The following is a 12,534-nucleotide window of genomic DNA, read 5'->3' as shown; positions in this document are numbered from 1 at the left end:
TTTCTGAGAGGGCGTTTTTTCGTTCTAACAGCTGTAACTGACATTTGTGATTGACAGCGCGGAGGACCAATGAAAACCTTCCGTTACTACTACGCACTACGTCAACAAATAGCAACCAGGAAGTGAAGAAACACATCCGTTTTAACACTCAGAGCGTTATTGTTGGTTTTATTTATCTGTAGTTGGATGTTTCGGTTTTGGCAGCAGGGCTCTAAAACTACTCTGGTGAAACTGTCGGTTTTAACCCGTAGAAACATGTCGGTAACATCCACTCAGTGTGACGCGGTTGACGTCAAAAACAACAGGTCGATTCATTCGGGTAGCCTCGAGGACGTGCATAACGTCCCGATGCACGTCATCATCAGACCTTTTCCTCCGGTGCTGGATGAGCTGAAGGTTCAGAGTCTGATGGACACAATTAAGGTAACAGCTTTTTGTTTGGTAGTCATTGACCTTTTATTGTGTTTTCTTTTGTAACACAGACATGTATGCCAACCGGGGACCAAACACACAACAAATCACAATAAACAAAAAACAACAGTAAGTCAATCAAACACAGCAAAGAGAAGATATGTCTCTTACCTTAACGTTTACAAGGTAACAGTTGTGTTTTTTATCTGCACAATAAGATACAATAAAATGCCTGGCCCTACAACTCAACTGTGAATTAACTCCCCAATGTAAAACATCATTCAGTTCAGGTTCATCTGCATATTTGTGCTAATTGAATATTATCTTATTTATTATTAATATTTATGGGAATATAGAGGGTTTGAAGTTCATGTCAGACTGACTTTCAACAACAACAATAAAACCGACCAACAACAACATATTAAAATCATATCAGAAGTCTGAAACATGTGTAGGCTGAAGCTCTTGCTTAAGATGCCTATATCCTTTTTAAACAAATAATATTCCCCATTCCCAATCCCATATAGAATTTAATTTTTATGATACTCCCATTTTGAACACATTTAAAGAAAGTTGGGAAAGTGGCAACAAAAGACTGTTTAAGTTGTGAAATGCTAAAAGAAAACACCTGGTGGATGAAAACACAGTTACAGTTTTTTTTGATTGCTTTGACCTGGTTGAAGAAACTGATGACCTCTCAGTCTTCATCATCACTCTCTCAGCAGAGCAAAAGACACCTCTTGCAATGCCATTGTCATTGTTTTGACACACTTCCCGCACCCTTTTGCAAATCAGTTAACGCAGATGTCATTCAAGCAGGCCAAGCTCCATTGCTTTAGCTGTGGTAACCAAACAGAACATATATGTTCCCATCTCTTAGAAACTTCTTGACCAGTATGAAGTCACTGAAGCACCTGTTTGACACTGCTTCACACAACTTTTCAATCTGCAATCAGTCTGCCCAAGATATAGATGCAGAGGCATGCCAAGGCTGGGTCAGGCATGCAAGAAGATTTTTCCCTTGGTGCATCGCAGGAGAAAATATTGAGTGCGACGTAGATGAGGCCATGTGGCCTATTTGTCAAGAGAGAATTGACTAGAAGAGATTTTTTTCTTTATTGTACAGAATTTTTATTTTCATTTTCCTTATGTCTTACACAGTGATGGATTGTTATACTATATATGTGGTTTCTGTTGGAATATTTATTTCTTAGCCACAATCTCAAAAAAAAAAAAAGAATACTGCATTCAATAAAATTTGAAAAATCATTGTATATGATTCTGGATCTATTTTTTGCAAGAAAGCAAATTGGCACTGATATGTAAGCTGCTGACCAGTAACGCAGCACTGATTCACAGTGAGAGCTGAAGTTTGTATTTTGATGCCCCTTGTCTAATGACTGATTGGAAGTGCCGATGCACTTGTGTGCAAGTTGTGTTGTTTGAGGGCAAAATTTGCTTTCGGTACATATTTTAAATGTTTTGGCGGAGTTAGAGCCTTTTGCAGGCAAAATGAGTAATTTTGACCATTGGTGCCACTGTTTAGGCCTTTGCGAAAAATGTGGATTTTGAGTCGACTACTGCGTCAAAGCAATCAAAAAAAAGTGGCAACAGGTTGGTATGTGATTTTGTATAAAGATGTCTAAGTTTTCTGAAGTAAAGATGGGGAGGGTTGACCACGGTATGAAAGGCTACACTGATAAATAGTGCAAAAAATGTAAGAATAATGTTTCTCAGTGTAAAATTTCAGAGAATTTGGGGAAGGCATCAAACCAATATTAGATGGCCTTTGGGCACTGCATTAAAAACCGACACGATTCTTTAGCTGTCACCGTTGCAAAGGCTCAGGAACACCATTATCACTGAATCCACAAATGCAAGTTGAAACTCTGCGATGCAAAGATGAAACCACATACCACTCAATCATACCACAACGGACACTGTACCATCATGCCATTACTCTGAATCTGTATCTGTTACATTACAATGTGCAATATCATATACCTGCAATATCGCTCCGTTTAAAATGTGAAATGTCATACAAGTGCAATAACAATTATATTTATCATAACTATTAATACCAAAAATGTCACCACTGCTCTCCATTCCCCCTCCTTTTCCCATGTATATAGCTATTTATTCTTGTACTCTAATAGTTTTTATACACCATTTAATTGTTTTAAGTGTCCTTAAATTGTTTTTTATATTGCTGTTTTTAAACTCTACTTATATTGTCTTCATATACACCAAATGTGTTACACTCTAATTTCGTTGTATGCAATACAATGATAATAAAGGCTATCCTATTTCCCTTTAATCCCTGTAATATAGTGCATCATATTTTTTCAATCCTTGCATAATATCTGCTGCACACGTGCTGTATGAATTAATTATAATTAGTCTTTCCTTCCAGGAGACAGCAGACATCTGTGTTGTTCCTCCCATCGATGTGCTCTGGATCAAAGGCAGTGAGGGGGGAAATTACTACTACTCTTTTGGAGGCTGTCACAGGTTTGCTGCGTATCAGAGGTTGAACATGTCAACCATCCCGGCCAAGCTCGTCAAATCAAACATCTCAGACCTCCGCACATACTTGGGGGCTTCGACTCCTGATCTGCGATGACGCTGGAGCAGCTTTTTAAGAGACTTTGCTCAGGTGGCTTTGCACACACTGCACACACACGTCTTGACTCTGCTGTTGCAGCTGGTGCCTGCAGAGCGAAGGATTTACCAGCAGGGGGAAATGTAACTCTTTAGTTTATTTGTTTTATTTGAAACCATTGAAATGTCATTTAAAAGATGAGTTTGTCTGTAAACTTGTGTTTTTATTCATTGGTTGATTGTCATTTAATAGCTTTAACCTTCAAAAAAACAGTTGTACTTGCACATAAAAAGTAAATTGTTTTTAAATTATTATTATGTTTTCTTTTCTTTCATTACCATCTTGCCATTTCTTTTTGTACAGCAAATGCCCAAATCAGATAATGAGGGGGTAAAGCTAGCATGACACTAAACAAAGTGCAAATCTTGAGGCCTTTTTCACAGCAGACATTTTGACCCGTCATAGTAGGAAAAGCACAGGTGTTACTAATAACATAAACAATGTCTATTCTATTCATGGCCCTGTTTACACATCCACAGTTATTTTTAAAAACAGAGGCATTTTGCTGCGTTTGTGCCCTTCGTTAAACGCAAACGGAGAATTCGCCTCAGAAAACGTTTCTTTCTAAAAACTCCGACCAGAGTGGAGATTTTGAAAAACTCCAGTTGCAAAAAAAGTGAGTTTCCAGCCACCGAGGCCACAGTCTGCGCCAGAACTTGCACCTGCATCATCGGTGCGACCCATGTTTACATTTTCACTTGGCTGTGGTGATCATGGATCATTCGCTAACGTGGGCTTGAGCTTCTCCATACACTTCCACCTGCAGGTTCGGCATGATCTTGACGACATATACACGGGTTAGTGTAACCAAATTTTTTTCTGAAAATGGACAGGTGTGCATGATGTCATTTTTGGAAACGGATTCAGCGAAATATCTGTTCATGAAAATAGCCGGCCACGTGTAAACGTAGCCCAAGTGTCCCAGTAAGCCACGGCCGTGTGCCAGCATGCACAATATCAGGACCCTTAAACCGGAGCAGTTAAATGTAACTCAGCCACATCAGTTTTATTAGATACACCTGTGTTTTTCCTGCTGTGATATTAAAATGTTTTCTGTGGAAGAAAAGACTTACTGAATCCACCAGTGGCTTTCCTTCAAGTGTACCCTTTTGAGCTCCTTCTATTAGTTCTGCGAAAAAGATTAAAATGTTGTCACACATTCAAGTTATTTTAGGCAGAAATTATATCAAAAGGTCCCTGTAGTCATTTTTTTGTGGAACTAATGTTAATTTTAGAAATCAAACGATGAAGAGCTGCTCTGTGTGTAGCAGCAGAAAATGATATTTCAATAACTAAAATATGCCTGTTAAATAATTAAGTGTTTGGACCAAATGTTGTAACATAGTCACACACTGACACCTTTGATTGTCATGTTTCTGACGGTACAAGAAGGTGATAGTAAGGAGCCTATAGAGCAGATGTTTTGCAGAAGGAGTCAGATGTTTTGTGTCAAAATGCAAGATGTTGTCGAGTCTGCCCCTTCTTCCCTTCATCAGTCTTTCTTACTTGTCGTCTCTGGATCCCTCATGTAACTGTCTTGCTGTTGTCGGTGTCAGATCATGTGAAAGACATCCTAAACAAAGCTTTTCTCATTTCCTTAATGTGCCATCAGATGAAATCATTTTACAATTTATGTAAAAATTTGACTTGGGGGGAGACCGGTGGCACAGTGGTTAGAGCAGTCGCCCCATGTAAAGAAGCTGAAGGTTTCGAGGCAGCGGCCGCAGGTTCGACTCTGACCTGCGGCCCTTTGCTACATGTCCCCCCCCCTCTCTTGTCCCTATAATAAAGGCTGAAAACTGCCAAAAAATAATCTTTAAAAAAATCTGTTTTGACTTGATCACATATTATCCATTCTATGATCATTTTCAGGTTCATACTTGTATTTGGGGTTTCTATTTTAACATGTAACATGCTTTAATTCTCCAAAAACATATTATTTTTCTCATACTGAATATACCTGTATTCACCTTCTGTCTAAAACACTCAGTTCTAGCGCCTGTCTCTTTAAGACCCCCTCCTGTAAAACCCCAGTCTGCTCTGATTGGTCAGAATTTTCAGGTCTTCTGTATCTGCACTCTTGGCGTCTCTGCACAGTAATTGTAGCTGGGGAATGACTGTAACGGCACTGATGGGGTGTTTTGATACCTCAACCTGCTTTATAATAATAAAAAAAAGACATGGAAATCTCCCTTTTTACCATATGAGACCTTAATAATACAAATGTATTCCACTTAAATAACATGCTGTACATGGCAGCCATTTGCCTTCCTTAAATGATGATTATAATGGTTTGTTTTGCTGTGATGAATAATCTTGTACATGTTTGTTGTTGGTAACGACCTTGAGACTGTCCCTGCTTATTAAATCCAGTCAGCTCCCTTGGTCCTCTGTCTTGGAGGAAGGAACTGGAGGTTTGCAGAATAATGTAAGTAAACTATACATCACAGAGACGAGGCCTTTTTCCGACACCGGCGCCTTCACAATGCGAGCTCAGAGCTGCTTGATGGTCTCCCTTTGTGGCCATCGAGGAAATGAAGGGAGACCTGAGGGCAGCTTTTACCGACCGGCCCTAAAGGACTCTAAATTTCTCCCCTGAATCGTCGCGTGTGAGAAGACTTCCTGTGGCTCGCTCACTGTCTGGAAGTAACCATATCCTCAAAGGGTTTCTGACACGCAACACCGGTATGAAAAAATATATTGCACCTGTTGCTTCGGGGAGAGGTTTCCATGGGTGGTTCTGTACACTTTATCTTCGAGGGTTTAAACAGATCAAGGGGGTTTAAGGGGCTAAGAAGAGGAAGTTTCTGTGGCCTTTTTCACAAATGGGTTGTGGCCGTGTCCATTCTCATATACTTTTTCTGCAGTTTGCTGTTGTATTGCTCAATGATGATTGATGATCTTGTGACTGCTCTTTGTTAAAGTTGAGATTGGTTGATGCCTTTCTGATATTCTAAGCAGAGTTTGATTTAGTCTGCTCTGTATAGTTTCTCTGCTGCAACTTTACTGCAAAACAAAACATATATATTTTGAATCGCTCTAACCAATAAGAGTGAATAAAGAAGAATATAAAACGATGCTGACTGATATAAAAATAGATTTATTTTTTATTTAATTTTTTCTTACAGCACTTCCACAATAGCCTCGTGAGATCATGCTGATCTCTGAGCTCCATTGTATTTTGCTCACTGATCAGTCTGGTAACGTGCGACAGAGAAAATTTAGAGCTGTTTGCCCAATCAGCGTTGGTTTTGAGGCGGTTTTAAGTGTGACGCAACGAGAAGCGAATGTTGCTTCTCAACATGGCGAAACATCATGGCGGCTTCCGCAGATGAGATGAGCGCAGCTATCGAGCAAGCTGCTCGCCAACGCTTTTTTTCTCTTGGATCCTTCTGTTTGAATATGGACCGAGCACCTGAAACCGTACCTTTACATTTGCGTTACACAAACAGCAAATATCCTTTAGCAACATGTTGTTTACTTTCTGAGCTTTGCCTCGAGTTGTTAGCATGTGATACACCTAAGTTGATCTGATTGGTTGATTTTGCCCGTATGTTGGTGATAGACAGATGGTTTATCCAATCAGCAACTAGTATTTTCGCCCCTTCCCAACATATCTCCAACCAAGAGTACCCAGATGGATATGCTGAGCAAATGAGAATCAATCCATCTGGCAGAGTCAGGCTACTTCCACAAACGTTCTCCTTTTTTCCGTGGTGTGTTGAGGGCCCTCTGGTGGCTGTGGGGCTTTAAAAAGCAACTTATTTGGTCCATTGGTGAGGCCAAGATATCTTATGTATCAATTAGAAGCAGCTTCAGTGTAAAAATGATATTAAAAGCACTGATTATAATATAATAAGACTGGAATTTTGAGTTGCCCCGTATACACCTCATTCATCTGAGCCATTATTTCAAGTCGGCTTCTGATAAGAACAATTTTGCAACACATGACCGTCAGCTGTCCTGGTTGAACTGGAGAACAAAGTGAAAATATTACGTTTACTTTATTTTGGTGACTCAGAGAGGATCGCTCATTCCTCTACAAGCACTGCCTGTGGAAGTCACTTAGTCAGTTGTGGAAGGATGGACAGGATAATGTATATCTAATAGTTATAAACAACAATAACATAACGAAAGAGAGAGAACGGACCACAAACCAGAACACCAATATAATGTTTGTCAAAGCAGGCAGAAACACTGAAGTAATGCATGACAATGGCAGGGAGGGAGGATTATTATAGTGTATAAAAATGCAGCGCAGGTTAAAACTCTTATCAGTTAATGGCTTTTAGAACAGCTGGTTTAAGGGGCTGTCGTGTTATTGCCTGCCTACGCTGTCTGCAGTGACATTGTGCTCTACTTTTGGTGTCCCGTCAAACCTAATTACCAACAGTGTCTCATGGTCTTGTACACATCTGTGCCGCATAGTGTTTTACAAACTAAAAAGATGAATTGCTCTATAATTTTTTACTGTAGCCAGGTTGACATAAAGGGCCGTGCATTAAAAACAAGACGAATCTGCCAGTCATTTCAACTCTCGTGAAAAATATACTGCTTTTTCATTTTTATTCTTTTATCATAGCACATCTCTCTTGGGGTTGATAATTGTTTTAAAGGTGATAAAAACGAGCCTTTTCTCCTCTAATCACTGCCAAGTCTGTGAAGAGATTCAGTGGCAGAATTAAACAAGAACTTAATAATGTGGTCCTCCTGTAGAGTCCGTCTCTGGTTAGCCAGCTCAACCATTTGTTCCACTTGGGCAGGCATTACAACCAAATCCTCTTGAAAGAGTTTTAGGTGTTTGAGGCGATGATGACTTCTCACAGCTTCCTATCCGGAATTTCCTCAGACTACTGGTGGCTGAGGGCGTGTAATTTGTGCCAGATTTGCAACGGCGTATCCACCCTCTGAACTCACCACTGTGTGCCCTGTGCAGCAGTGGAGGAAGTATTCAGATCCTTTACTTAACTAAAATTACTAGCACTGTAAAAAAGTCCTGCAATGAAACTGTAACTTAAGTAAGAGTATGTAAATATTATGTTGTGTAGTATTAAAAGTAAATGCAGAATAAAACTGTGACTTTGGTATTATCACTCATGCATTCATGTGAAAGCAGGATTTTACTCTTGTAGCTGTTCGAAGTGGAGTTTATTTTTTATAAAACTGCAACTAATTATTTTCATCGTGGATGCATCTGTTGATTATTTTCTTAATAAATTGATTGTTTTGAAAAAATTCAGAAAATAACGATAAGAGGCACCTTCACAATTGTGTGCTTTTTTTGTCCATCTAACAGTCAAACCTCAAAATTATTAAAAAACTAATGAAATAATAAAAAGAAAAGCAGGAAATCCTCAATTTTTTTGCATTCAAAATGACTTGTCGGTTTTTTCAGCTGAACATTTTCATTTGCTTTGTATAAAAAAACAATCGTAGTGGAATAAAAAGTATAGTCCCTCTGAACTATAGAAGTCAAAAGTTGAGAATGAGAAGAAAAACTACAACTACTGTACAGTAAAAGTACCTCACAGTTATACTGTACTTTGTTAATCCATCTATGTTTCCTTTGCCTTTGTGTAATTAAAGAAATCAGAGGATTTGGCCGTTTTGATGCTGACAGATATCTTTACTTTCTTTGTTGTTTGAATATGTACATGCTGTACTGTGGACCTGGCCTGCATGAATTTCTGGTGTCTTTTAAGTCCATGTGGGCGGGGCATACAGTTGTACGCATGACAAAATAATAAACATGTTTTAAATTAATTAATTCAGACTTGAGTAAATGTACTTATTTACATGCCGGCCTGTGACACAATGTGCCTGAGCCTTTGTCCCTATGTAGCTTTGTGAAAGTATACAGGATGTAAAATAGCAATAGGTTGTATTTCACAGACTTTATAGGACCAGTTGACTCATTAGAAAGCAGTGTCTGCTGCGTAAACAACACCCTGCTGTGAGTCACACATGCTGGGCCGTGGGTGATGCACTTACATGTTAACATGTGTGCCTGTACTAGCAGCTCTCACCCACCTGCTTAAGCTACACAAGAGTGTTTGACATATGATTGTGTCTCAGATGTGGTGATACACTATTGATCTACTCAGAGTATATTGAGTTTCTAAAACCGGCTTCTTGAAATGCCCTTACGTGTATTTGTTAGTGATAAAAACTGAATAACATAATATTCTATAATAATATAACACTTCAAGCTCAATACATCTGTGCAACGCTTTTCTACTTTTAATGAAGTACTGAGTACTTTTTTTACCGCTGCTAAACACAAAGTAGAGCTGAGTTTTATGGGAATGTGGTTTGTTTTCCAAGTAATAGAGTGCTGCAGGAATGGGTCATAAAACTAAGGCCATTGAGAAAAGGCTGAGACACCAAAAGTGACCATCTCTGGGGTTTGGGATAGGACAAATGTGTAGTGTAACTGGAGCTGTGCTGTTGGAGGGCGACAGCAGATTGCGCTAGTAATAAAGGGGTGGTTTCTACGCAGGTGCTCGTTGTTTGTTTTAATGACAGAACTTTTTGGGAATGCTCAAATGGATGGCGGACAAAAAAATACCTTTATTTTTCATGCGATATCCTCCAACCCAAAGCTGACTGCAGACACCTCAGTGAAATTTCCGCAATAATCCAAAATACAATGGAAAAATAACATTGGCTTTTTGTTGAAGGAACCAGGCCGATGCTAACATCTCATCCCATTTATCATCCCTGCAGCGCTCTTTATAGGAAAAATAGTTAACGAGACATTTCACTCAAAACTATCACCAAAGTAATTTAGATTCATCCTCTGGGGACCATGAATGTCCCTGCCAACTTTCTCGGCAATGAATTGAATAGTAGAAACCAAACATCGCCATCTCGGCTGTGCCTGACCCTGCCTAACTCCCAGCTAATCCAAAAGAGGCTGAGACGGGCCAAATGAATCCTACCGTTTATGCTCAACACCTGTGACGGCACCTACCTGTCAATCAAAGGCTCATGCCTTTGATTATGCAGAACTAAAAGCTTTAATGTAATTTAAACGGGTGAGTTATATAAGAATTCACCTTGTACAGTTGTCATGAACAAGAAAATTAGCCAAGACCAAAACTTTTTTCTTGTAACAGGCTGTATACATTTTAACATGAGGTCTATGGGGATTCACACACTTTTGGAGCCAGCCTCAAGTGGTCATTTGAGGAAGTGCAGTTTTTGGCTTCCTTTTTTCAGCCCCCCTTGTAGAAAACCGTCCTCAGACCGAGCACAACAACACAGGACTCAGTGGTTGGCAAACATGCTGTCGCCTATTTCCACGAAACAAGAGGCTTTCTAAGAACGCTTCAAATTGTGTCTTAAGTCCCAGGTCAATGCACACACACATAAACTCTTGTACTGGTCAGTGTTGGCTGATTCACACGCCCCACAAAACGCACAATACATTGACAGTTTGCTTCATGGGTCCTTGTTAATGTTATAAACAACACAGCAGCAGCAGCAGCGGCAGAGTGTCTGAGACTTGCAACATGATTTATTTACTGATAATTGAGGGGATTTGTTGACCTGTAATGTGTTATTATTGCATCATATCAGATATCACAACACATTAAAAGCAGTTTGTTTATCTTTCAGAGCTCATACTGTGTTTTTTTAATTAACTATGAAATCAAAATAAATCTCTGGAGCGATGACCTTAATTATGCTAATTGAAATATTCGCACAGTCTTGTTCTGCTGCAGACTCTTGTTTGGTTCGTGTCCCCTGTAAGACCTCAGAGCTCCGTCAGCAGACAGTTTTGGGGACTGATGTCTGACTGTTGATGCAGCTGAGGCACCTTGAAGTGGCTGTAGGGACCAAATCATCCATTTGCCACTGTTTTGTTTGTTTGAACTCAGGGCAGCAAGCAAATAAATCCTTTCCATTGCAGGATCATCTGCTCAGTGTTTATTTACTCACACTTAACTTTCTCCTGCTGCCCTGGCAGCGCTCCTCAGTGAAGCCTTTTAATATAACAATAGGATTATTTACTCCAACTAATCTACGCATGTTTGATACAAGGCTTCCTGAAAATATATTCAAATTAAAGAACTTCTTACATTTGACTCAACAATTTCCATTGTAAATTTGAGAATTGGCAAGACAGAGGATTTACATGCAGTTCTCCAAACACCTGCACGATTATGTGTAGGCCTGTGCGTAAATGTTGAGCAAGCTGAAGTTTTGTTTTGTCCGTGGGGTTTACCAGCCAACAAAAACAAACCTCAGTGAGTGACAGCACCGTAAACATGTCAGACTAACACAACATAGTAAACTGTAAAATGTCTCTGAGAAACAAACTGTGCTCCCTAAATGACATTACATTTGAGTTTTTGTTTGTAATCATGCTCCTGACACTTTATTTTATGATATAAGAGTTCCCTTCATCCTGCAGATAAAGTGCTCTGTACTTAAGTGCAATTTCTTTATATCAAATATATTTGTTTTGTTGTTTTTCACTCAAGTACTTGCATTTATAATTCATTAGTTACAAGTTATGTTGCTGATTAAAAAATTGAATGTGTTTATAGTTTTTAGACTAAACAAGTGAGCATTTTCTTACATAAATAGGTAAAATGACATCCAGAATTAGACTACCCATCAATGCATGATTACTAATGATATAACATTCTACTCACCCAGGGTCTTCAGCATAATGTGGACCTACTTTTTATATAGTTTACTAACACTGATGTACTTAAGTAAGATTTTCAATGCAGGACTTTACTTGTAATAGAGTATTTTTACTGCAACTAGTGCTGCAAGTCATGATTACTTTACAAACTTTTCCAAACTAATCTGATGGTTACTTTCTAGACCCATCAATGATGTTTTTCGGTCTATAAAGAGAAAAAGAAAATGGTAACAAAATGTTGATCAGTGTTCAAACGTCTCAAAGAGATTCAAGAAACCAGAAAATATTCACATTTAAGAAGCTGGAATCAAAAAATGTGCTTTTATTTTACTTACTCAATCAGATTAATTGATTATCAAAATAGTTGGCATTTAGTTTAATAGTTGACAACTAATCGATTATTTGATCAAGAAGAAAAAACTGAATCTCTAATCACTATTAAAGTGTTGTAAATAAGTCTCTCTATCTAGAGTGTCAGTTTTTCTTAATTATACAGCATGTGGTCCCAGTGTGTCTGAGTGAGAAAAGTACCCCTTACTGTCTTTGAATGCATTACTGTCATATTCATGTACAATCATGGTGCATTTGTGGTTGTTAGGAATTTGGCATATTTCTGATTCATTGTGAGTCTTTCCACTGGAGAGGTTACTGTAACAGCTCCTCCCCTCCAGCTATAAGAGCCCAGCTGACCAGGTAGTCGGCGTCCATCCCTAGAACAGGCCAGTCCAAACTGACTTGTGAAAGTCAGTCAAGCTTTATTACAAACGTCCTTTTTTCGCTGGTGGTTTACATGTAACCTTGG

At 39.0% G+C, this 12,534-nt stretch overlaps 1 protein-coding gene across 1 annotated transcript; it reads left to right on the top strand.

Annotated features, from left to right (window-relative positions):
* The first annotated feature begins 229 nt into the window (after positions 1-229).
* srxn1 (sulfiredoxin 1 homolog) lies at positions 230-3,251 on the top strand. Its single transcript, XM_083919440.1, has 2 exons — positions 230-423; positions 2,825-3,251. The coding sequence occupies exons 1-2, from the start codon at positions 256-258 to the stop codon at positions 3,032-3,034; spliced, it is 378 nt and encodes a 125-aa protein (XP_083775566.1). The 5' UTR covers positions 230-255; the 3' UTR covers positions 3,035-3,251.
* The last annotated feature ends 9,283 nt before the right edge of the window (positions 3,252-12,534 follow it).

Source organism: Echiichthys vipera (genome assembly GCF_963691815.1).
Source record: "Echiichthys vipera genome assembly, chromosome: 9".
NCBI lineage: Eukaryota > Metazoa > Chordata > Actinopteri > Perciformes > Trachinidae > Echiichthys > Echiichthys vipera.
The sequence above is the reverse complement of the archived record's forward strand: the minus strand, read 5'-3'. Positions and strand labels throughout refer to the sequence as shown.

Excerpts from the sequence above, each read along its gene's own strand:
- srxn1 (XM_083919440.1), top strand. The coding sequence starts at position 256 with ATGTCGGTAACATCCACTCAGTGTGACGCGGTTGACGTCAAAAACAAC. Across the intron at positions 424-2,824 it reads GTCTGATGGACACAATTAAG|GAGACAGCAGACATCTGTGT; the intron begins GTAACAGCTTTT and ends CTTTCCTTCCAG.